The sequence below is a fragment of the Geospiza fortis genome, unplaced genomic scaffold, assembly GCF_000277835.1.
Source record: "Geospiza fortis unplaced genomic scaffold, GeoFor_1.0 scaffold40, whole genome shotgun sequence".
NCBI classification, from domain to species: domain Eukaryota; kingdom Metazoa; phylum Chordata; class Aves; order Passeriformes; family Thraupidae; genus Geospiza; species Geospiza fortis.
This window is the reverse complement of record NW_005054297.1, coordinates 18,338,030-18,362,906: the sequence shown is the minus strand read 5'-3', so window position 1 is coordinate 18,362,906 and position 24,877 is coordinate 18,338,030. Positions and strand designations below refer to the sequence as shown.

Below are 24,877 nucleotides of genomic sequence, written 5' to 3'. Positions count from 1 at the left end.
CTGCAGCTCTGACCCCTGGGGCACCGCTTGGCTGGAAACAGTAGAGGTGCTGGTGGCTTGGCAGATGTGCAGCTCATCTTGAGCAGGCTGCAGGTCTGTCAAGGGTAAATGCAACTCTTGAACACATTAGGAGGGAGTTTCCACTCACGATGAGGAAGTGTTACAGTCACTTTGCAGGTGCTGGGCCGTGTCCCTTGAGAAGGGGGGATTTGAATGAGGAACTTCTCCCACAAGAAGTGGTTCTGAAAGCACTTTCAAGTTGTGTTTGCTTAACTTAGCAAAAGGGAGAATCAGAGGAATACTGCTCTATAGTTTGAATTAATTAATGATAGCAATTGTATGAGGTGGTGCCTGCTAACAGCAGAGGAATAGATCTCCTGGTTTAGAAGACCTCCTAACATTCAATATTTGTTTTCCAGTTTACTCATTCATCTGGAAAAACAAATTCACAAGCACCTAAGTTGATAAAAAAATTTGTATTCCTAAGAAGATCCTGAAAGTTTTCAGTATTTATTTGAGAGTACTTGAAAAAAAAAAAGCAGTAATGTGTCCACATCTAGTAATTGGAATTGAGAGGATTCTGCATGTAGCTCGAAGCAGGAGTACTAAGTCCTCCCATTTTTAAAATGTGCTTTCAGAGGGATGACTCTCTCCTCACAATTACAGTTCAGATGACCTTACACATGCAAACCCCTGCCCTGGGAACAGATTTAGCATGGAAAGTCATAGGCATGACTCAAATCAGCAATTTCAGCACTCGTCTCCCAGTATTGAAAAGTGACAGTCAGGAGGTGTTTGTGGGTCACCTACAAACACAGATCCAGTGTAGCTCAGGGTAGACAGGGCAGGGACTGTCCCAGACAATCCCAGTTGTTCTGCACCATGTCTCTCTGACCTGCACCTTGGAGGCTGTTCAAGCATCTATTTCTGCAGGAGTCTGGCAGGAGATAGGCACTTCTCCAAATAGCTGCACTGAGAACTAGGCACATTTGCAGGCATTCAGGCTGGTGCTTTGTATTCTGTCTGAGTGCTGCTGCAGCTTTTTGACAGAGATTTGTGAAATCTGGGCCTCAGACTTGGTTTCCCAGTGCTCCTTGTGCAGCTTTATGAGGAGTGCGTCACAGGGAATATTATCAATGTACAGCTCTGAATAGCTTAAAAATATGAAGGTACATTTCAGCCACATGGCTTTTACAAGGGTGATGTAGGTGCTTGTCAAATTATTCATCCATAGCACTGTGCTGTCAGATCTCTACAGACTTCTCAGAAAAGGTGTCATAATTATATGAATTTTAAAGTTTATTCTTTTCCTAATTAGATTCGTTAATATTCTTTTTTTTTTTTTAAGCTTTAAGGTTATAACTTTGCTCAAAAAAACTGGGAGTGGTATTTTATAATTACCTTATTATTTGCATATAAAGACATTATTTGTATATAAAGTCATTATTTGTATATAAAGACAAGCATTGTAGAGTGAAATATTTTATGCATTTCCGTTATTTGTCTTTCATAATCAATCTGGGTGTCTCCTCAAAATAAGTAAACAAAAATTTGCCACCAATAGGACATAAGGATGAAATTCTTATGCCAATTATCAAATTAAGAAACAGTGTGGTCACACTGCTGCCGTCATCTCAAGAGAAATTTAACTTTGCTATAGTTCCCCCATTTGCACAATGTGGTTAATTGGTTCTCCTTCCTCTGGGCTGAGCATTGTAGTTGGATTTATAAGTATTTTTGTAAAGTTGTGAATTCCTCAGGAATAGTGAATTCCTCAGGTATTCCTCACAGATACCACAAACTGTGCAAGGAGAACAGCTCAAGTGAGCAGAGAAATCGCTCCATAGCAGCACCAGCTGTTGCCAGACCCAGCTGCAGAGCTGCTGTGCCTGCTGTGTGGGTGAGCCTCAGCAGAAGCCCTGGGAAGGGAGGATGGAAATGAAGGGAGAACACTCAGGTAAGTGCAGATAGGAGAGATGGAGTATTGATGAGCAATCACAAAACTACATGGCAGGTACCTTAAAAACTGAAATAATACACTCAGATGTGTGAAGAGGACATGTCAGGGAGGCATGGCTGGTGGACAGCATTGCAAACTGTAGGTAAAGTGTAACTGGTTAGCTGGAGGACTGGTTCAGGACTGGCACAGCATCTTGTGTGAAGGTTAGTTCATTAAGGGAATTGCTCCATATGTAGCTTTCAAATCTTAAGAGAAGCGTGGGACAGATGACTGGGTTTGCAAGCCACTCACCTGTTCACTTTTCAGATGTTCCTGTGTTCATAGTTCCACTGTTTACTTTCAACAGAGATTACCTGATGTGTTTTTTCTTCCCCCACAAGGTTTTAGAAGAGAATGGAGAACAAGTGCCCTGTTACTCTGTCATGGTGAGTTTACAAGAAGTTGGTGGAGCTGAAACTAAGAACTGGACTGTTCCCAGGAAGCTCAACGAGTTTCAGAACCTACACCGCAAACTCAGTGAGGTACGAATCCTGGTTATGGGAGGGAAAAGATACAAACTGCCAAAATTGTCAGAATGATAGCAATTTAATGCTACCAGTTTTAATGCCAGCTTTTTGGCTTTTAGCCCTTTAGAGGTAGATTTCTATCTGCATCTTTCTGGTCTCTGACAGATGATTATAAAACTTGTTTATATTTTTTTCCCCTTAATAATGTTTTATTGGACTAACCCCATTTCAAAATGGTATATGCTCTGCACTGTCATACAAGAGCCTGCTATAAGAATGAGGTTTTATGTCTGGCTTCTAGGGAAGTATTAGAAATGACAGCTTTTGGGGAGAGAGAAGGTTGGGGTTTTTTTTCCCCAGTGCTTTAACCTTTCTGTCTGATAAGGAATAGATAACAGTGCTGTAAAGGGAAAGGGTTTAGATGTGTCAGCCCATAGTGGTAAGGGGAAGGTGTTTTCTTGAGAGGGGTGTGGAAGTGAGATGAGAGCAAAAAGGAGTCTCTTCATTTCCATTCTGAACCACTTGAGATGAGAGCAAAAAGGAGTCTCTTCCATTCTGAACCACCTGTCTTTTTCTCTGCATACATCTTAACTGAGCTCTCCTTTCTCCTACACAGTGTTTTCCATCATTAAAGAAAGTTCAGTTGCCTTCTCTCAGCAAGCTGCCCTTCAAGTCCATAGACCAGAAATTCATGGAGAAATCCAAGAACCAGCTTAATAACTTTCTGCAGGTAAGAAAATAAAGACAAAACCAACAGATATCTAAACAGGAGAATTGAGAGGCTGCTGCCTCTCTATTGCCTAAAGAAAGAGCCTAGAAAAAATAGGTCAAATGTAAGGTTTGAAACTGTAAATGTCAAAGTTGTCCAAAATGCCTGAAGTTGAGATGAGTTTGACTGATAGTAACCATTCCTCTGGTGGTAAGTTAATTTGAACTTCAATAAATTAAGGAATCATAAATAATGAATCCTTTAATTGCTGCTTTCACTTTACAAACTCTTTACAACAAATTCCTTACACGTGAGACATTGTTATAAAACAAGAAAGTTGTAAGATTAAAAGCTTTATTCTTACTAGTTCTAGTACTAGTTTCTAGAAATAGTTTCTTAAAGTATCTTTGTGAGATAGGGATTTTTTTCCTCACACTACCTCTGAGCTGTGATTTAATCAGTTTTATTGGATGCCTCAATGCATCTTATTCCTTAACAAGAAATATTTAATTGATGTATTGCTGTGTTGTGATGTGTCATTATTTTTGTTTCATAGAAATTACTCTCTGATGAAAGACTCTGCCAGAGTGAAGCACTTTATGCCTTCTTGAGCCCCTCCCCAGAGCACCTCAAAGTTATTGATGTGCAAGGCAAGAAGTCATCGTTTTCACTCTCCTCATTTCTAGAACGACTTCCTGGTGATTTGTTTTCTCATCAGGAGGTAAGTGGTACAAAAGCAATCTTACCAAATTTAATTACTTATCCTAAGTAAACAGGGAGAGTCATTAGTATTTGAATGGCAGGCAGTATTTCCAAAGGTCATTTGTAATTTACTGTAAGTGAACAAAGAGTCAGAAGAAAGAGCTGCCTATGAATTTAAAAGATGTTTATTAATAAAAAAGGTTTCCTGCCTTTTGGTACATGCATATAGGCAAATGTGTAAGCTATCACAAATAAACAAATTGCAGTTCATGTGGGATTGTTTATTTTTTTACATTTTGAATTTTGGACATGCATATTTCAGAGGGGTTTTGGCCGGTAAAAATATTCTCACTTGGGAATATTCTCTTGGCAAGAAACAACAGCTGTGTATCCCTAATTTCAGGACAACTTCATAAGCACAGCTAGTTTTGACAAAAAACTGTTGGCAAATAGTACAGGCTTACTGAGGGAATTTGCAAATGCAGGCAGGAGTCTGTGTAGGCAAACCAGTTGGAGAATTTGTTATTAAGCCATAAAAACCCATTGTTTATCAAAATGCAATGAATAATAGATTAGTGACTAAAATAGCTCATTGACTAAATTGACCACAATTCCATGGCACTCTATTCTGTGTTGTTCATGTTCAGATAATGCAACATTCAAGGAGATGTTTCTATTCCCCCTTTTAGTTATAGGTTATACAAAATTCATTTGAAACAGTTAATTTCTGACATGCTGTAGCTGTCTGGAGTGGATGAGTCTTATGCAGGATAATTTGAGATTGGAGAGCAAGTACACTTCTAGGGTTTTATAGGGAGAGAGGTGGTACTGCATCTCAGAAATAAGAAAATCCTATATATATACCTTTCAAAAGTATGCTATGTTTGCATCTAGATGCTGAATGCATGTGCCTCATTTCAGAGTAATAAATATAAAGAAAGTTTGAGAAACTAGTTTTACTTTGATAGAAGTACTGGAGTTCTAAAATCCAAAGTGCTTTCACTAAAATGACTGATAGGTAGAAGTAGCATAAAAGCATTGAAGTGTGAAGCTATTTGTATTTTGCTATTTAATTGAAAAACATCCTCAAGACATTGTATTATGGGAGATAGATATTGTATTATGGGAGTGTGTAGGAGGAAATAGTTGGGAAATACAGGAGAAGGAAAGAGAATTTTTAATACCAGTGTGTGAGAGGAGAAAGAACAAATAAAGCAGAAATTATGCAACTATTACTGCTTCACATTTCTCTTCCCTCTCTTCTCCCTTCTTTCCTTAAGCTTACACATAACAGAATACAGATGGTGGGAACTCTTAGACCCTATGAATGAGTATGTGAAACAATTGTCCTAAAGTGAAAGTAATAAAATCAAATGGAGAGAGACAGATTGGGAGGCAGTCTGGGATTAGCTCTGCTGTTTCCTGGACTCTCATGTCTTTCAGTAAGAGCTTTGGATCAGCTCAGTCTTGCCCCACTGATAGCATCTTGGATACTTTCCTAAAGCAGTTCAACTGGGCTTGAATCATTTGGTACAAGGTCATAAATGAAGTTAGTTGTGTTAAAGCTGGTATAATTGTGTTCTTTTTGTAACTGAGACTTCCTGGTTTAGTTTGTATTTTGAACTTTGTAGTATAGAATGCTCTCATTCAGCTGTCTCTTTGCCCTTAATCTCATCTCACATTTTTCAAATATATGTCAGAGCAATAATATTACCTCTTGAGTGTTGTGTTCAGGATTAGATACTGCAGCAATTTCTTTATATCTATAACTCCTTGGACAGGGTTAGCTTTAGAATGTATTTTTTAGCTCTCTAGACCAAAATCAAATCAGAGCAAAAATGCAGTTGATATCATCTAGAAAGAAGGGCTCTTAGGTTTATAAATTTACTGGATGCACTGAAAATGCACTGTAGTGTAAGAACTTACACTTCTTGTTGCATCTTCTAAATGACAGGAGATTCACTGAATAGCAGAAAAATAAACCAATATTAGATGATTGAATGATGAGGACGAAAGGAAGAGATGATTGATATCTTTGAAAACCAGGCTGAAGAAGAAAATTTGCACATCATTATGACCATTCCTGATCCAGAGACTGGGGCATTGCACCAGCCTCAGTGGAGGTCAGGTCTGCCTGTCTTTAGCTTTGCTGGAAGCAAAGGCGGGCAGGGCAAGATTCAGGAAAGCAAAGAGATGTGTTGGCTGCCGTGAGTAATGGCAGGAGTTGTAGTCCTGATCTCAAAGCAATCTTCATGACAGCGAGAAACAACCTGCTGTCTGCCCTTCACTCTGAAATAGATGGTACTGCCAGAATGGAGGTGGTTCAACCCAGTCATCTTCTGGGAGTCTATCTGAATAGCTCTTCTCCTTTTGGTGCCCTGAGCTGGGGTATCCTCAGGCTCAGGTCACTAAGTATCACAATTTGTGTTTCTGCCTGGGACTAGTTTTCATTAATGGCGCTTGCCTGGCCAGTTCCCTTTCCACTGCTGGGTTTGGCCCGCACCTTTCTTCAAGGACAATTGGTTAGGGCCTAATCCCTCTGAGTGGCTACAGCTGTGAAGGCACTGTCTGTTCTCCTGGGGAGCCAGCTACCTGCTTCTCCCGGTGCAATAACCAGATTTTCCCCCTTTCTACCCAGCTGCTTGCATGGCAAACAGCTCCAGCTCTCTAGCTCCCCATCCTGAATGTTTTTTATGGGTGTTGTATCAGAGGAGGCTTTGCAATCACAAACACTGTTGAGTGCCATCTGCTGCTTACAGCTCTCACCTGTTTCCTAGCAGTACACGACTCCCACATCCCCTGCTTTCTTTTATCCAGCTGGTGTTGATGGGGCAATAGAGGCAGTAGATTCTGAAAATCTGGGCAGCATTGAGGTGCTTACTGGGGCAAGGCTGCAAGCAGAAGATACAGCAGTGATGACAATTCCAGCAGTGCAATGTCCTCATCACTTCAGTCCAATGGGAAGTTTTCAAGATGCCTAGTGAGATTCCTGTTTGCCAGATCCTGCCAGCAGCAGTTTTTGGCTCTGTTTTTTGAGGACTGGCTGTGCTCCTTCTGCAGAGCATGGCAGCAACTAAATCCATTCTGGAAGAACGCTGGGGAACTGCAGCACACACTCATGTTGTCCCTCTCTTCCTAGGAAGAAACAGAAGAGGACAGTGACCTGTCAGACTACGGAGAGGAGGTGGATGGGAAGAAGGACTCTCTCGCTGAGCCGTGTTTCATGCTGATTGGAGAGATTTTTGAACTGCGAGGAAGTAAGATGCAAACCTGCTCAATTGCTAATGGAATCTCTTGGCTCTATAGGGCACTTCAGAATTCAGATTTTTTTGCTGTTTCAATGAGTGCAATCTATATTGCACTTAACTTCATTCTTGCAATCTATATGGACAGTTTGGGACCAAGCTATTCTTCAGTAGTTCATAACTTTGGGGTGAAATTACAGTATAAAATGGCAATAAAAATGTAACTGGTAGGGGAGAGCGTTTGTATTTAATATTTTTTAAGTTTTTCATGAAAAAAATTAGAAAAAGGGACAGTAGTATTCTTTTTGTAAATAAGCTGTTCATTAGATTGTAGGAATTCTTGAGTAAGGAAAGATGGCTTTATTACAGAACATGTCTCTGACAAAGAAATATAATTTTAATATCCATTTAAAGTGAATTATTATATGCATTTTAGTTCTGCAATGCCTATGATGAAAATGATGCTAGAATTGTGATATATTTAAATACTGGATTTTTCCCTCCCTTTTACGTAACTGAATGATGATATTATAAGAAAACTATTTTTGTTTCTGTTTGAATGTGCAGCCACACATGATGCTCTATAAGATTATTTACAGGGTAACTATTGCAAAATGTGTCACCTTCCAAAAATGGCAGATGTGTCTCCCAAATATAGACTTTATTGCGATGGTGAACAGTATGAAAGGAAGATTTGCCAGTAATTACTAGGAAGCACTCACTTTTGTTTCCTTAATTTGTAATGGAAAGCTGACTGCTTGGTTTGAGTGAAAATGTTTTCAGAATTTTAATGGTGCTGCTGTGTGTACTTTATACTAATAGGTATGAAAAGGGTGGGAAGTTTGAGGAAATTTGGGTTTTTTGTAGTAGAAAAAAGGGTTTCAGTAGTTGTATTGCTCAATAAACTTGAAATATTCTTACATATAAAAATTTACAGTATAACCTAGAATGCATTTTATATGCATACTTATATAATCTGCAGGACTTAAAAAACATACAGCAAATAGTACAAGGAATGTGATCAAGGGAAATGAAACCTCTGTACAATTAATGGAATCTTAGAAAGGGTTATAACAATGTTTACTGTAAGGGTGGGTTGTTTGGGTTTGGTTTGGTGGGAGGTAGGGGGAAGGTTTTGCACATGGTCATGGGTTCTGTAATGTTTTTAACTTCTTGATCATTATTTTTATAATTTTTTGTTGTTCCAGTGTTCAAATGGGTCAGAAAAACATTAATTGCACTAGTACAAGTCACTTTTGGAAGAACCATCAACAAGTAAGTAGCTGTTGCTTTAACTGAACTTTCATCATCATTCTGTTAAAAAAAGGCTGACAGAAGAACTGTTAAAAATAATCTGGACATCCTGTTGGATATGATAATCTGCATTTGTTTTCCACAGCTCAATTTACAGCTATGTTATGTTTATTAGAGAAAACACAGGTATGTGTGAAATTCACAGGTATGTGAATTATCTTTATGCTGCCAGGTGAGGCCTGCCTGAGTCTATGAGCATACCTGTCTGTAAACACCTTCATATGGAAAGCTGTATCCCTGGTCAGAAAGAAATTTTAGAAGTATTCTATCAGCACAGCAGGCTGTTCTTTGTGCAGTCAGTGACTAAATTTGCACTTGCCAGCATGGCTTTTAAAGCCTCTTATGAATATTACGTAGCAGTAAATTGGACTGGTCTCAGACAGTATCCACTCACTGAGTTTTAAATTGATTGGTTCATTTGTTCATACCCTGCTGACAACTGGAAAATGCCTGAAGGAGGACAGAGAGGCAGAGAATTTGTGAGCATAGCTTGCATGCAAAGTTCCTGTGTAGCTTTTACATGTAGGTTGACTTTATTGATTTTAAGGCATTTGGCTGTATGGCAGCAGCACTGACTGGAGCCTGCTCTCTACCTTAGACTCCTGGTGCTGAAGGTTACAGTAGTGGTGCAGCCACAGGAAGAGGCTGCTCTCTGTCTGTCATCCCTTCGGTAATGTGCTTTGCTATCTGTGAAGGAACTTACTGTGCTTCTATCAAAACTGTCTATTTTTATCCTAGCAGGCACATCTCCACAGGCAACTAGTTTGGAGTTTGCTACTATTAATGACCTGATTTTCCTGACTTTTCCTGGTGGAGCATTTGTAGTACCTGTCCTTGAAATGTAGCTTTGATGTATATTTCAATGTAGTACTTGTAATTTGAAATGGATGTTTGTGGATTACCTTGAAAAGCAGCCTTCTGCAGACCTAAGTGAGGTATCAGGAGTGACCTAGATCCTAGAGCACCCAGTCCTGAATATGACTTGCTGTTATGCCAATGAAATCAACTTGGGCATACTGGCAAAATTACATGAAAAATAACATCTCTTCCATTATTTTGAGGAGTAAAAAGAATAAATATGGATAAAAGATGAGACTAGCTCTGATGGGCTCCCTTCTCCACTTCTTTACAGGCAAATCCGTGACACTGTACACTGGATGTTCAGTGAGCCAATGCTTGTTTACTACATTGGGGTCTTTCGAGATGCTTTCTGGCCAAATGGGAAGTTAGCTCCAGCACCGAGAGCCAAGAGCGATGAACAAAAGCAGGAGACAAAACAGAGAGCACAGCAAAAACTACTTGAAAACATTCCAGGTGAGATCACCTTCATTCTGCTTAATCACAGATTTAATAGCTAATGAGGAAACTGGTTCATCAAATTATTTTCCTTTAGAGTTTTAAGTTATGATTATTTGCATAAATAAGGATGATTTCGGTCGTAGTCTTGGCCTCTCCTGCCTGTCTGGTAAAAGGCATGGATTCAGATATTACTGGTGGATGCAAAATCAGAATTGCTGTATTTTTGTGCATAATGTTCAAGGAATCTCAGTCGATTCTCTCTCTGCTGGTTCTCTGTGAGCTAATATGTGGCTCTGCTACTTGGAATTACTTGCCAAATACGGACAGTGGCATCACCCCAATTACTTCTTTGTTTTATATTTTGAAGTTGGAGAGAGAGGGATCTACCCATGCTGTCAGTGCTGTCTATTTCTGATAAGAGGTCTCAGGGCACTGAACATTAGAGTGACCTGCAGCCTGGGCAGAAGAAGCTCCTAGATGGAGTGGTTTTTTCAGTACTTTCCTTTGCCTGCCCTTGTCTGCCAAGCCTGGGCAGGTGCTTTTTCAGCCAGAATGTTTTTGGGGCACTATTCTGAGATGCTCCATGCTGTCTCACTCACAGGACAGGAAATCCAGTTACATATATCTGACTCCTCAGAGATCATGTAAACCCGAAGGCACCTAACTGAAAAGAATCAAAATCATTACCGTTAGCACTTGGAAATGCACTTCAACATAGCTTGAATGCTTTTTCTCTGCTCCATCTGAAGAGAATGAGCTATTTTATGGCTTCACTTAGATAAATCATATACCCCCATGCATTAGGTAGTTTAATCAACTTTTACTGCAAAAAAATAATAGGTATGCATGCAAAATATTTGTCTTTTGATGTGTAAACAACCCTTCCATTTACTGCCTGTGTTATATACTCATCTACTTACCTAAATAGCTTTCCATACTTGGTTTATGGTATTGTTTGATTTCCTGTTTGTTTCTGAGCGTGGAGCCATATATCAGGACATAGCTAAATGCACCTTAGATTAATGATGGAGCACTGACTCTCTATTTATTCTCTAATTTAATCCAAAGTGTAAATAATTGACTTAGAATTGTCTTAACAGCCTTCTTGTGGGAAGTATTCTCTGTGAAGACTGAGAAGCAATAAACTGCTAAATTTGTTTTAAATGTTGTAGAAGTCTTTGGCTTAAGGTGTATTTAAGTGAAACGTTTAATGATGTGTGAGATGAGACTTGACTCAGTGAGGTGAACTACTGAAAAGGCATTTGATGTATTATGTTAGAACACTTAAAATGTTCTGAGATGCACACACTATTATCTATTGGGTAACTGGAGAATAAGGGTATCTTTTGAAGCTGTGTTTTTAAAAGGTTGGTGAGTAGGGACTCTGTGTAACTTGTAGTCAAGGGCCAGTGAAGTGCAGTGGCTTTGTTTCCCTTCCTTTATGGGTCTTTATGGTTGAACTAGATGATCTTGAAGGTCTCTTCCAACCTTTGCGATTGTGACTTTGGGTAGCAGAATGATGATTCTGGCTGGAGGTTTTGCCTAGCATGAGTGAAACAACATAAACTGAAGTAATGTTTGTTGCAGATACTCTGCAGAATCTTGTTGGACAACAAAATGCCCGTCATGGTGTAGTGAAAGTGTTCAATGCATTGCAAGAGAGAAAGGCTAATAAGCATCTACTTTATGTGAGTAACCAGAATAGTACCTTTTTAACTTCATAATCCTATAAGTTACTGAGCTCTGCTCACTCAGTATTGAAGCCTAGGGGGTGTGGTTTTGCAGAGATTTATTTATCATTAAAATAAGTCAGTTGCTCGATGTTTGATCACTTCACTAAGTTTGAATAACAAAAGACTGTTTAACAGTAGTGTTGTTTTTGTCTAAAAGAGATCTTCTACCACATCCAATGTGCCTGACCTTGTAAGGTAAAAACTAATTTCTTCATACAGCTTATAAAAATAAACATACCTTGGAGAATCCTAGAGAACTTCAGAACTTACTCATAGTTAGGACATGACAGCCTTCCAGAAGTTCCACTCCTCAACTGTTGGGAATAGTTGGAATATGCAGCTGGATCTAAGTATCTAAGCATGACACCTTCACAGTGAGTCTCTTCTGGCACACTCCAAACAGCAGCCTGTCACACAATGCTGCCCCAGCGCCAGAGAGAAGGTGCATGCCTGCTGCTTGCTTATGATGCTGTGGAGTCTCTGACAGAACAGCATCTCTTTATGCTGGGTGGGAAATCCCCATGTGAACGTAGCTGCCCTCAACACTTGCCTCCTTTCAGCCTTAAGACATTTCCCATGTTATCTGTAGGACATGTGCTAACTTCTGGATGAAAGAAAAGTAGTTGCACAAATGATGAATGTAATCAAACCTATGTGCTTCTGTTACTTGTGGTTATCTAAAAACGACAGAAAGGAAGAAGATGGTTGGCACCTGCATAATTTTAACTCTTTTCTGTTTTTCAGGTTTTGCTGGAACTGCTGCTAACTGAACTGTGTCCTGAGCTGAGAGCTCATTTAGAGCAGCTTAATGCCACTTAGGTTTGAATCTGCACAATTGGACCACTAGAGAAATGTCTATGTTCAAGAATAGACATGAAACTTATTTTCCTCTTTTCCATAGAGGGCTGAGGACTATGATTATTTTTAGCATTTTTCTTTCCTCTTGAGTTTTTTTGTGAAGTACAGACTTGAAAAGATCTGATGCTGTTGTAGGGTAGACAAAAAATGCTGTATAGCTGCCAATTTTTATTTAAATTGTTCTATTTGACTACTCCTCTGTTTCAAATATAGATTGAAAAATAAATGTTCATATATGCTGAAAGAAACAGAAGATATTTTAAACATTTATGGAAAGAAATTTTGCTTATAGTGGTAAACTAATGAATGTTGTACAGTTCTAATCTTCTCACTGAGGATCTGAACATTCCTTTTTTTTCTTGTGTATTGAAAAAGCCTTGTCGTGCAATACTACATGTAAAGCTATTGTGAAAATTTTATCCATTTTGGTTTTACCAAAGATTTCCTGTAGTTTGAAGCATTTGTAAGCAATAAATATCACAACTGGATTGCAGCAGTTGATATGAGGCTGTACTGACAACAGATCAATGGGTTTGACAGCACTAGTTTCATAAGGTGTATCTACATTGCTTTGAAGTCTGTGTCAAAATTATGTATTGTAAACTGGTATGTCCTAACAGAATGCCTGTGTTCAATGTTAGTTCAGAGATTAGTGCTTATGAATTGCTTCTATGAATGATCAAGTAGACATTTAATTAAACCATTCTGATAACTTCCCTGATATTATTCAGGGCTGTTTTATTCAAATGCCCCAATTTCAAATAACCTTCGAATCTTTCTCTTATTTTATACAAGAAAGAAAACTGTCTTCAGTGGTTGGTTTTTTTTTTAATTTATGTAAAAATATGTAAATATGATGTTCATGCACATCTAAATAATTAAACATCATCAAAAATCCCTAGCTGACACTCATTACTATCTTCTCAATTCAGTACAGTTGTGCCCTTAGAAAAACTACTTGCAGTTATGAGTGGCTGTATTGTAAGGTACATACAATCTGTATGATCTATTTAAATCAACATTTTTAGTAACATCTAACCTTCTGTTCTAACAGTTTCAGAAGAGTTTGCAAGTTGTGGCACAGTACTAAGAAGCAAGGCAAATTCTACACTTACAAAGCTTCATAAGTAAACAGGCATTTAGAAATGTGCAAGCTTACCACAGCAATCATTAAGTTTTCCTAGTGGTTAATCAAAGTATATTTTCATAAAAGATCCAGCTTGACATTGCTCAGACATAAATACTCCTAGCCAAAAGATTTCCAACTATTTCTAATACAGAGGCAGTGTGAATGCAATATGAAGAATTGAGGAAAACAGGCCTTGTCTTGGGGATGTATATTCAATATTTCCATACTAATGTTTGGGGCTTTTTTTCCACAGTTCTGTAAATAGTATTTATTAGTTTTAGAAACTGGTATGGTTTGAATTGTAAAGCTTGGGGTTCTGCTGGACAGTTTCTAACTTTGAGTCTCTGCAATCCAAAAGAAATATGTATAAAGACTTTTAAGTAAATCTAGATGCTTTAGAAAGTATGTGGAAGAAAGTATAAGCACCACTACATTAAAAGCATAAGTATAAGCACCAATAACATTAAAAATGGCCATGGCCTGTAAGTGGGCTGTGTGTGAAAATGAGAGAAGTTTGGGTTCAAGCTTTTCAGAATATTCAAATTTAAATACTATATACGCATAAAGGAAACAAGCATCTTTTGCTTTGTTTTGATTCATGTGCTATGTAGCAATATGACATGAAGAAAATACATCTGTCCCAGTGAAATGTCCTTAATAAACCTTTAAGTCTTCAATATGATTTTTAAAAAATCTGTCTCGGCTTATCTGAGTTAAAGAGAGCATGAGCTTTTTACTTTCTCTTCTAGATAAAATGAATCAGTGAATTGGCCTAAATAATAATTTATAGAAAGTTGAAAAGCAAGCAGTAAATGATGAACAGTCTATAATTGCTGGAGATTAATGATGGTTTATTGCAGGAAATATATTTATATACCAGTCACAGTTAAAAGAAACACTAAATTCTCCCAAGATTAGCTGCCAATTCAAGGTGAGAAGCAACAACAGGATCCAGATGGCATGCCTTGAAAAACAAAGAATATCAGAGTTCTAGTTTATAGCTACAATAAAACTGTATGTTATCAATATGACAAAGTCTTTAAGAGTCAAAAAAAAGGAGACAGTCAACTTGCTAAAGTATTGAAGAGTTAACATATTTGGATTTGAAAAAGGATTTGGATCCTTTTTCTGATGCCACATTAAAAAAAATAGTATTTAAAATTAGCATACTGGACTATAGTGTTAGTCTTGGCTTTAGTTTTTAAAAATTCTGTATGTTGGCATGGCAGATGCAGCACCACAGCTGGAAAAATAAATCTGCTTAAAGACTGGATGAGTTTCACTCACATCCATCATCTGTTTCAGGACCCTTAGGGATGCCCATATTCTCTTTCTCACCTCTTAAAAAACTGACTTGGTCTAACAATGGTAGGCCAAAACCAGAGATGAGCAGTCAATTAAAACAAATATGACTTCAGGTAAGTGTAATTGTACAGTTAACATGAGAATTTTGCAGGTACAAAAAAAGCTGGACACCCCCACAACTCTTTTGAAGTTACTGTTTCAGGGAGTTTTCTTGTTTATTTTATATTGCTTCTCTTTTGCTATTGATTTAGAGACACATGACACCAGTCATAGGAACCACCTCTTTACAGTGAGACATCAGTGACACTCCTAGACCAGTCTCAGGTGTACAGCAAGTGAATAATGAGTGAAAGCCGTGGTCTTCTTTCAGCTGTGGCAGTTTTACCACACTTTAGAAGACAGTGGGAAGGGCTACACTCCTACAATGCCATGCAGCAATTTAATTGATGGACCTCTTCAATGCCTTAACTAGGAATGGTCATAATACCTCAGCTTAGGTTCCTTTCCTGATTGCCTGCTCATCCTATCCTCTTATTACGTTTTTACAGTGAGAGAACAAAATATTTAAAATGTCTGTATTCAGATCACCTGCTCTGCTAAGCCTTCTCTATCAGCGACTCCCCTGAGTAAAGAGCTACAAAATTTGCTTGCTAATTTATCATTTCCATAACTCTCCATTCATTTAGATTGCACCAAGATGGACACCACAGTATTCTACCCACAGAAACAAATGGCCACTACATGCACAGAAACCACAGAGTCTCTGAAGCACAGATGCCAACTTGCTACATTCCCTTCAGCTGGTAAAGCTACCTTGCCTTGATGCCTTTAGGCATCACTAATATTACTCAACAGATTAATCTTCCAGAGGCCATTATTAGTATTTTTCCTCAAGCTTATTTTTCATCAGTCTTACTCCAAATTTAGAACTTTGGAAAAAATGTAACTGATTTTTTCCCCCTTGTATATATTGAACAGAAAAAGCAGTATATCCTCAGCTATCATGGAAAATGTAAATATAAAAATAAGCATGAGAACCAGTTATGGCCAATCTAATAAAGGTTGTAATTGTTACAGGCTCTAAAGTATAAGGAAAAGTTACAATTTTTCAGTTGTGAGAGAATGACAGAGAGCAAATTAATTTGGGGTAAAATTATTGAAATTGTTTAGCTAATTTATCTTGCAAGTTACCAAGCTCTCTGCTGTGATGATTGCTATAGATTTTTTGTTGTTGTTGGTTATATAGCTTGCTTAAGCAAGTGGGCAGATAGCATCCTTCCAAGGCTATTTTTAGTAGTTTTCAGTACATTTCTATCAGTCTACGTGTTCTTGCAAATATATTTTTAACACGGTGTTGGAGTCCTTAATGAAATAGCAAGTTTAGACTAGACTCAGATCCAAGGTATCACTCCATTTCACAAGATATAAACCAGGCTGTAAGACTTTCTCAACTTACTTTAGAATAGTACTTCTCAGCAGCCTTCTTGTTTTTCTCTGTGCCTCGGCCAAGCTGGAGGCATCTAGCCAAGTAGAAAGCAGCCATAGCAGCCCCCTTGGCTAAATATGTTGGATGACAATCAGTTATCTTGGCTAGCATGTTGATGTCATCATTTGCTGTAGCCCTGTTGTGGAATTTAGAGCATTATGTTAGATAATGCTAGTTCAAGCAATAATTAAAGTTGACCATATATGACTTTGACAATGCCTCCTTTCTGTTTACATTATTATCCAAAATAAGCTGAAACATGTATTCGGCATCTCATGAGGATTCTTCTATTTTATATTTGATTTTAAGTTAGTCTTATTTGAACATTGTGGTATTGAGCAGCAAACAAGTATACAACTTTTGAAGTCACTTTCACTATAGATATATTAGTTGTAAAAGGCAACATATTTTATGCTAATTGTTTCCTTTAAATTATTTTATGGAAATTGTATGTGGAAGAAAGGCAAAGCTCTTATTTCATGTAGTATTTCATGTAGCTCTTATTTCCTCTTATTTCACTACCTGAGCAACCTCATGTACTGTGCCCACAGCACAGGGGCTGGAACTAGAAGATCTTTAAAGAGCCAACCCAAACCATTCAGTGATTCTATGATTCTAAAATTTCCAGTTCTTACAAGGATATTGGCAAATCATAGTAATCTGAAAACCTGGGACATATTGAGACCCTCTGGTTATAAAATTCTGTTAGGAAAACCACTTATCACTATCTTGGCTCAATTATTTCCTTTCTTCTGCATGCTTGCTGTCATCTTAGTTTCAGCATGTTTTTACTAAAAACCATTTTAAGAATCAGAGGGACAAAGTGAATGTTGTTTTAACTATCAAGCTATAATTATCTAGTATAATCACTATAATATTAGAAAATGCTATACCTAAGTGGGATTTTTTTTTCTGTTGTCTTAAAACAGATACCTCCAAGCCCCATACCCTTTCCAGGTACCAAACAGTAGTAATATGCTTCTTTACACATCATTTTAGCTATGTCAAAGTCACAGACTTGACAGAAGAAGGAAAAGTGCAAGCAATTTCAGTTTATAGGTGCTTCCTATAAATCAGTGTTTATGAAAGATTGTTCTGAAATAATCCTCTGCATGTCAGTGCCTGCTAGATCACCTGGAAGAGTTGGGAATGATGTTCTTCCACCTAATTTGGTCCCATTAACAAATACAGTAACACAACTGTTCTTATTTAGCAAGAACATTAAACTAAAACAACAGTAACATATTACCTCTAGTTATTCCTGATATGTAACATTTTTCCATTCCTTTCCAAAAGATAATGTACAGAATGCTGATGCAAATAATGATATCCAGTCAAGTCAGGCAAAAATTCTATTTCAGCACAGCTGACTTCAAGAACATACCACAGCAATTGGTAAGTACAACTGTGTGGGATAACTGAATTTGAAGTGAAGTATCAGTAGGTAATAGACTCCAAATGTTAGGCAAGGTTATACCGTACATAGTCACATCATGTTTTATGCTTGTATCTAATGTAACAAATGTAGTTGCTATGAACACAGAAGGACAAATTTTAGCAGAAAAGGTATCAGTGCTTGACATTAGGCTGAACTGCTAACATTTTTGCCTCAAGGCTATCTTCAATTCTAATTAAGTGTAACTGCTTCAAGTATAGTTTCAGTGTTTTATTTCAGAAATGGTCACCTCTGACAGTACTGTGGGATTTCACTGCTATTTTCTGCAATTGCAATTGCAGCTGATGAGGTGCACTCTATTTGTCTGGATAATCTACCATGCAGCATTGACTGAAGCGGATTCATTCCCAGTGAGACAGGCTAGACCAGACTGAACAGTTATCACTCCAGTTTGACAGTGCAAAAGAAAGAAAAGCAGCAGTTCAGAGAGAAACAGTCCTTCTCAGCATGGAGTAGAGCAAACAGCATCCATAGCTGAACTACTGAATTTACCAAGCTTCTGCTACTCAGTGGCATATAGTGCAGCTTCTGTAAGATGGCAAGGTGTGACATGTTTGCTGCTGTGCAGCAGCAGCTATGTAGACATACCCCAAAAAACACACACGTTATCATGTGCTACTTGTGCAAGTAGTCAATCTATCTGCATCTTATTTCCAGCAAGTCAATAATCTGATTGACAGACTGAACTTTTATCAATACACTGGTAAATGGAGGTTTGTCACAGAAATGTGCTGTTTATCAGCCATGGAACATTGTGCCAACACTGCTCTTGAACCTGAAGTGGTTTCACTTGTGCCATGTTCCAACCAACTGGGGGATAAGCCAGGCCAACCAGACCAGCAACAAATGTTCCTTAGCTGCTTCCCAGGTGAGGACCAGAAGACAACCACCTCCAGTGTATGTGTACAGTGCACACAGCCTGGGGACCAAACAGGAGGAACTGGAGCTCTGCACCCACTCAAAGTCACACAACCATAGGAATAACTGAAGCAAGGTGGAACAACTCACATGACAGGAGAGTTGTGGGATGGCCATAGGCTGTTTTGACAGGATTGTGAGGGATGGCCATAGGCTGTTTTGTAAAGACAGAAAAAGAGGAGGAGTCATGCACTGAATTAAGGAGAACCTTGAAAGTGGAGAAACAAACTATGGCAGCCTTATTGAATGCCTCCAGGTCAGGAACAGAGGGATCATCTCAAGAAGGATCTTACACTAAGCATCTGTTATTGAGCCCTGAATCAAGACAGTAAGACCAATGAGATAACACCTGGGTCACTTAAGTAAGCTTTGGGTAACAAAATCTGGACCTTACGGGTGACTTGAACTACCCAGGCACTAGATGCAACAAGAACACAACAACTCCCAGGACATTCATGAAGTTCCTGGAATGGAGCAGTGGAGTACTGCTGCCTCAACCAAATGTCAGATGTACCAATCAGGAATGAGGCACTGCTTGACTTGCTACTCCCAAATGAAGAAAATCTACTTTGTAGGACCTCAGTGATAGCCTTGGGTGCAGTGATCACAGTATTGAGGATCTGGGATCCCGCTGAGCACTCTGAGGGTTAGTACTAACACAAAGGTTTCAGATTTCAGAATAGTAAACTTCAACTCACAGCACAGTTGGGAAGGTCTCCAGAGGAAGCTTCCATGGAGAATAAAGGAGCTAGTGAGTGCTGGGAATTTTTCAAGAATGCTCTTCTGGAAGCACAATGAACTGTTTGTTCATTCCCTTTAAAGGTATGGAAAGTAGGTAGCAAGAGACCCCCTTGACTTAATTCCAAGTTTCTGAGCCTACTCAAAACCAAAGGAGATGCACACCAAAGATGGAAAAGCAGGTAAAAGGAAGTGGTGGATTCACTGACCTTGTACACTTTTAAGATTCAGCTGGACAGGGATCTGGGCCATTGTGTTTAGACTGTGCTTTTGCCAAGAAAGGTTGGACCAGTTGATCACTGAGATGCCTTCCAGCCTGGGGGGTCTTTGGCACTAGGACTGTAGGGGTTAAAGGGAATGGGGAAGGGAGGAACCTAGAGGAGATAGTGCACAAGAAAGGCAGGATTGCATCTGGGCATCTGCTTTTGTTTCTAGTTCAAGGCTGTTTTGCTTCATTGGATCACAAGGAAAAGTTCAATCATACTGAGGAATTGAGAACCTTACAGTATTAATTTTGTCATTGGCTATTCTGTTGTTAAAGATGTTTTTCAATTCATTATCTCTAACATTTCTTGAGTTTGAAAGACACAGGACCACAATCTAATAATAATTTAAATCTGTTTTATGTGGTCTTGCATGAAGAACCTTAATGAAACATAGAACAAAAATTACCTTTTGGCTACTGCAGCAGCTTTTGAGTAAAATTTTCCAGTGTAGTAATATTCCACAAGATGGCCTTGAGCATAGATATTTCCAAGTTCTGTTGCTTTTCTCAACCACTCCAAAGCAGCTTGGCTGTTTTGACATGTACCTTGTCCATAGAGATACATAATGCCAAGTGCTCCCTTTGATTCCAGATTTCCATTGTGACATGCTTTTGAATGCCAGAAAAAGGCCTGAACAAGAGGCACAAAGTTAGGGTATGTATTTACTTAGCTGATTTTCTTGTATCCTGTTTCCATAAAAGCTTTTACACCAACCATCCTGTAGAAATGCTTATACATAAAAGAAAGAAGAATCCTTGTAAGGCTTTTAAACCTGCTTCATTTACAGTCAGAGCTGTCAATCAATGTTACCTGCTTGAATTATGAAGGTTACCAAAGCTGACAAAACTTTAATCCATTCTATCATTCTTTCTGATACTCTCACAAAAAAAAAGCTTAGATAGCAGTGTCAAGTGAGTCAAAATGAGGAATTCTGACTATCTGTTCACATTGGCTTAAACGGATGATAATGTCTAACTACTCCAAATACAATGGTATATTTGACTCTGAAAGTTGTATTATTTCTCTGCAATTAAAAATTAGTCATGACTACTTTTTATTTCAAAAGGTAGGGCTTTACCTTCTTCATATCTTTTAGAATTGGCATAGAATAAAGCATTCCTAGAGTACTCTGGGCCTTTACACTTGCTTTTGGATTTCCATTGTCTGCAGCAGTAAGCCACAACCTAAGAAAATGGGGACAACAAAGTTTAAGAAACACACAATCTTATAATTTTTCAGGAAAATCACAGACTGCCCTTACCTCTCAGCCTCTTCAACCGAATGTTTAACACCACATCCTTCATAATATGCCCTGCCAAGATTGTATGCAGCTGCAAACTTCAAGTGACTTGCTTCTGGGGAATCAGAGTTGAGTATTTTATTCATGTATTCCACACCCCTTTCCTAAAATTGTAGGAAATATAAGTTATATAAGTTCTATATAAGTTATTATGTTCAGACTGTGAAGAGGATGAAATATATAACCTGAGAATGCACTAACTTCTGCCAGACAGGTAATGTTTTCCCCTCTGAAGAAAGGCTGAGGCATACTGGCAGGACAGCTTGGAGAACAGTGTCATACCAAAGCAGAACTGACCTTTGGTTACTAGACAGCCCCTAAATTTTTGACCCCAGCATATTTTTAGTGTGAAACATTTCCTCATAAATGTTCATTTGATAATATATTACTCTGATTCACTGACGAAATTTTTCCCAAAAATATTATTGTGCTTACGTAAATGAATGTCACATCCTACACTTGTAACATTTTCAATTTCAGAATTCTGAGAACTTTTTAATTCTGCATACTGTATTTCAAATCATAAAACAATCTTAACAAGAAGGCAAAGTGATACGTAGTACAATTTGAAGTCCCTGCAATTAAAATACCTTAGACTCATAAAGGACAAAATCTGATCATGTTAAATAAGCAGATGGATAACATTGCATATGAGCAACTGGGCCTCAGAATTACTTTAGAAATAAGATTTACACTGTTAGGATTTAGCATGGACACCCTGTATAAATACACTAGAAGCAGTCCTTTATAAAAGGTTTTGCTTTTATTTAGCTTTCATATTGTAATACACCAGAAAGAAAGACACTTTGTTAAAATGTTTATTTGCAAGTAAACAAATGTGTTAATTATGCAGACATACAGAAAAAATAAACCACCTCCAAACCCCAATCAGAATGTTTTCAGTTCTGCTGACAATGCTGTAAGCACCAGAAAGGAGTCCCAATTGTTAATATACTCTTTGGTTTATTTTTTTTGGCCTTCTGTCTTATAATCGACCCTTTTATTCCTAATGCTTGAGTTCTTTCCTTATGCCACTTTTTAAGATCATCTTCATCAACAAATTAACTCTCCTTATTGTAGCAAAGCATTCCTTTGTCTTCCTTTTTTGCAACAGAATTCTTCAGTTTGAATTCTTCAAATGCTTGCAAATGTAATTTTTCATGTGTCTAACTTAAGAATAATACTGTCAACCATTGGCAGAGGCACACTCATCTCTGGCAGATGTGCTAAAAGAATAGAAAATACCTTAAAAAATCTTTGTGCCAGAGATCTTATACTTTGAAATATAATTGTTTGATTTCCATTTTGACTCACTTTATTTTCATGTACATAATATGCTTATTAAAAACTAAAAAAATTAAAGCAATTTTAAACGTAGCTTCCACATGAAGTCCAACCAAGCCCTTGGAAGTTAATTTTAAAATAGAAGTTACTGTATTCTTTTATTCCTCTTTTATTATAACCATTTTTGAGAACCTCCTCAACCCTCTTTAATGATGCTCTGTAAACATCTGCACTTTATGAAACTAACTCTAAATGAAAAGGCTGTTAATTTTAAACTAAATAATCATGCTTACAAAGAAGCTCCTAGTAATTATCAGCTGATATTAGAAGAAAAATAAAAAGTGTGCAGCTAAATAACTCACAGGGTCTTTTTTAGTGCCAAGTCCATCATAATACATTACACCAAGCTGATACATTGCTTGAAAATCTGTATCCTTGATTTTTTCAAATCGCTTTAATGCTTCTTTGTAGAACCCCTGGGAAAGAGAAAACAAACAATAACTCTCTGATATATACACCCTTACTATTTTTCAACCTGGTGTATTTCTCTCATGAATGAAGAACAAGAAATTGCAACCACAGAACTGGCAGAAAACAGAGTAAGTTAAGAACCAAGAAAGTTGGGCAACCAAAAGCCATTCTGACAAACTTTCTCCCCTCCCACAAACTGCCACAAATCTTTTTAATTTGAGCAGATAAAGTCTAGTTCAGAGTCCCTGTCACCTCGATCTGACATGCTTTAACTTAGGTCAGCTGTTCTTACACCTTGAGGGTTTAACAGTCTGCTTTTACATCTCTGCTAAGGGCTGCTTTCACAAAGACTAATCAACCAGATGTCTGAAGACTTTCATGGACCCAGATGTCTGCCACACATTTCTTATGGAGGTGTCACCTGCAACAACAGAGGTACTTTCACTCCTAAGAATGAATCTCGGGGAGTACTTGCTTCTGCATTAAGTCTGAGAAGAAACTACATTTATAAATACAGTTAAACAACTGTAATACAACAGTTAACTGAGCCTGGTGTCCTAACTGAAATATTTTTACACATAAACACTAAGTAAAAACAACAGAGAAATTAAAATATTCTTATCTATAGTTTTACTTCAAATTTTCTGTGTGCTTTGATTAAAAAAAAGTCAGACTGCAAAAGCTTAGAACTGAGCAACAGTTCAACAGTCAGTCAAATGTCCTCACAATGACCAATCAACCCCTATTACTACTGACTAAGCTATTATCTTAAGCTACTAATTGTCTTGGGAGCTTATCCATTTTGATTGTGAGCTTTGTATTTTTAATCAACTGTGGAAAAAAAAAGGCAATTTCTTTTTGCAACTAGCTGTCATGAATATCAGAAAAAGAAGTACAGGAGGCACATTTAATCTCACCTTTCCTGAGAATTTTGTGCTATGTGAAGGAGACATAGGGCTGTGATTAGGAAGTGGGGTTTTCTCCCAGTATCTAAAGTACAGTGCTATGAGCACGTGCATTTTTAGGCACTACAGACATACATTAAAAATCTGAAAATTAAAACCTGCTCAAAGAATAAATTTAGGGATGTACAGCAATATCTATCATGGACATCCAAGTCAACTTGTCAAGAAACAGAGAGGGGTCTGTTCATTCAGCTCCATGGAGTTGTCTCAGGTAATTCATTAACGAAATCATTAAGGACAGGGCCCAGAATGCAGAAAGCCTGAGTGAGTTAATTCTGTTCCTGCTGCAAACCGTGAGACTGATTAACACTGTGCCACTGCTGCGCTGTAAACAGTACTGAGTCTGTGCATGTCACATTGGAAAGTATCTGACTCATTGTTTGTACTACATCCTTTTCTATCTTCCTGAACTAAGTTCTAACTTTCACAGGTAGCTGAGGTTTACATTCACCTGCCAGCCAGTCTTACCCTGTTCCCTTAGGATTTACTTTCAAAGACTTGGATGACCAATTTTAACCAAACTGGGCAGGGACAGAGATCTTGAAGATAATACATTTCAACAAGTTCTAGTTCCCAGGTGGGGAACAAAGATTGAAAGCTGTGTCTTGGTCAGGGCTCACTCTCACTGTAACTGAAAACAAAGTGTGCTGTATTTGGGCAGTCAGCTGCCCAAAAACCCAACCTGGCTTGGAAGTTAGTTAGCTATAAGGATAGGCTGCTGCTTACTTATCTGATCCTTAGGAGACCTCTGAGGGAACTGGAAGACCTCACTAGATGTCTCGGCAAAGTGTAGCTTATTTAGGGGGAACACCAGGTGATTTTAATAGGAAGAAAACAGGCATAGGAGGTGTCTCTTTTTTCACGGAAAAGGTGTTGAAAACTGTTTGCTTTATAGTATTTACTTAAAAGAGGGAAAGCACCTGTTGATAGTATCGTTGTCCATCCAGAAAAGGTGATGGAGGATCTCCACGTGCCTCACTGTTCACTGGCGACTCCTCTGATTCTGCCAAGAGTGCATCCCGGGACTGGTTCTCTGATTAAAAACAGACACACGTTTGGCTTTGTCCCCTAAGAGGTGAAACCTGCCTTAATACAGTAGAGGTCTGAAGCTGGCCGGGTCCCCTTTCTAATATGGTCTTCAAGAGACTAAGGTGAAAGAGAAGGCTCTGTTATAAAACCGGAAAGCTGAGCGAAGACAGCCCGAAGGAAACGTTCAGTGAATGCAGCCTGACC

General features: G+C 38.2%; 2 protein-coding genes across 2 annotated transcripts in view; one reads left to right on the top strand and one right to left on the bottom strand.

Annotated features, from left to right (window-relative positions):
- The window catches only part of SNX25 (sorting nexin 25), a 71,397-nt gene extending 58,174 nt beyond the window's left edge, over positions 1-13,223 (top strand). The window contains exons 11-18 of the mRNA XM_014311804.2: positions 2,341-2,481; positions 3,083-3,196; positions 3,732-3,896; positions 7,017-7,134; positions 8,331-8,397; positions 9,569-9,750; positions 11,323-11,423; positions 12,213-13,223. Of these exons, the coding sequence (XP_014167279.1) occupies positions 2,341-2,481; positions 3,083-3,196; positions 3,732-3,896; positions 7,017-7,134; positions 8,331-8,397; positions 9,569-9,750; positions 11,323-11,423; positions 12,213-12,287 (963 nt within the window). The 3' untranslated portion in view covers positions 12,288-13,223. The remainder of the gene's footprint in view (positions 1-2,340; positions 2,482-3,082; positions 3,197-3,731; positions 3,897-7,016; positions 7,135-8,330; positions 8,398-9,568; positions 9,751-11,322; positions 11,424-12,212) is intronic.
- A 1,065-nt stretch (positions 13,224-14,288) lies between these two features.
- The window catches only part of LRP2BP (LRP2 binding protein), an 11,229-nt gene continuing 640 nt past the window's right edge, over positions 14,289-24,877 (bottom strand). The window contains exons 2-8 of the mRNA XM_005415678.2: positions 24,565-24,677; positions 22,571-22,684; positions 20,886-21,028; positions 20,703-20,808; positions 20,031-20,254; positions 16,217-16,382; positions 14,289-14,419 (exon numbers count right to left, since the gene is read on the bottom strand). Of these exons, the coding sequence (XP_005415735.1) occupies positions 14,354-14,419; positions 16,217-16,382; positions 20,031-20,254; positions 20,703-20,808; positions 20,886-21,028; positions 22,571-22,684; positions 24,565-24,677 (932 nt within the window). The 3' untranslated portion in view covers positions 14,289-14,353. The remainder of the gene's footprint in view (positions 14,420-16,216; positions 16,383-20,030; positions 20,255-20,702; positions 20,809-20,885; positions 21,029-22,570; positions 22,685-24,564; positions 24,678-24,877) is intronic.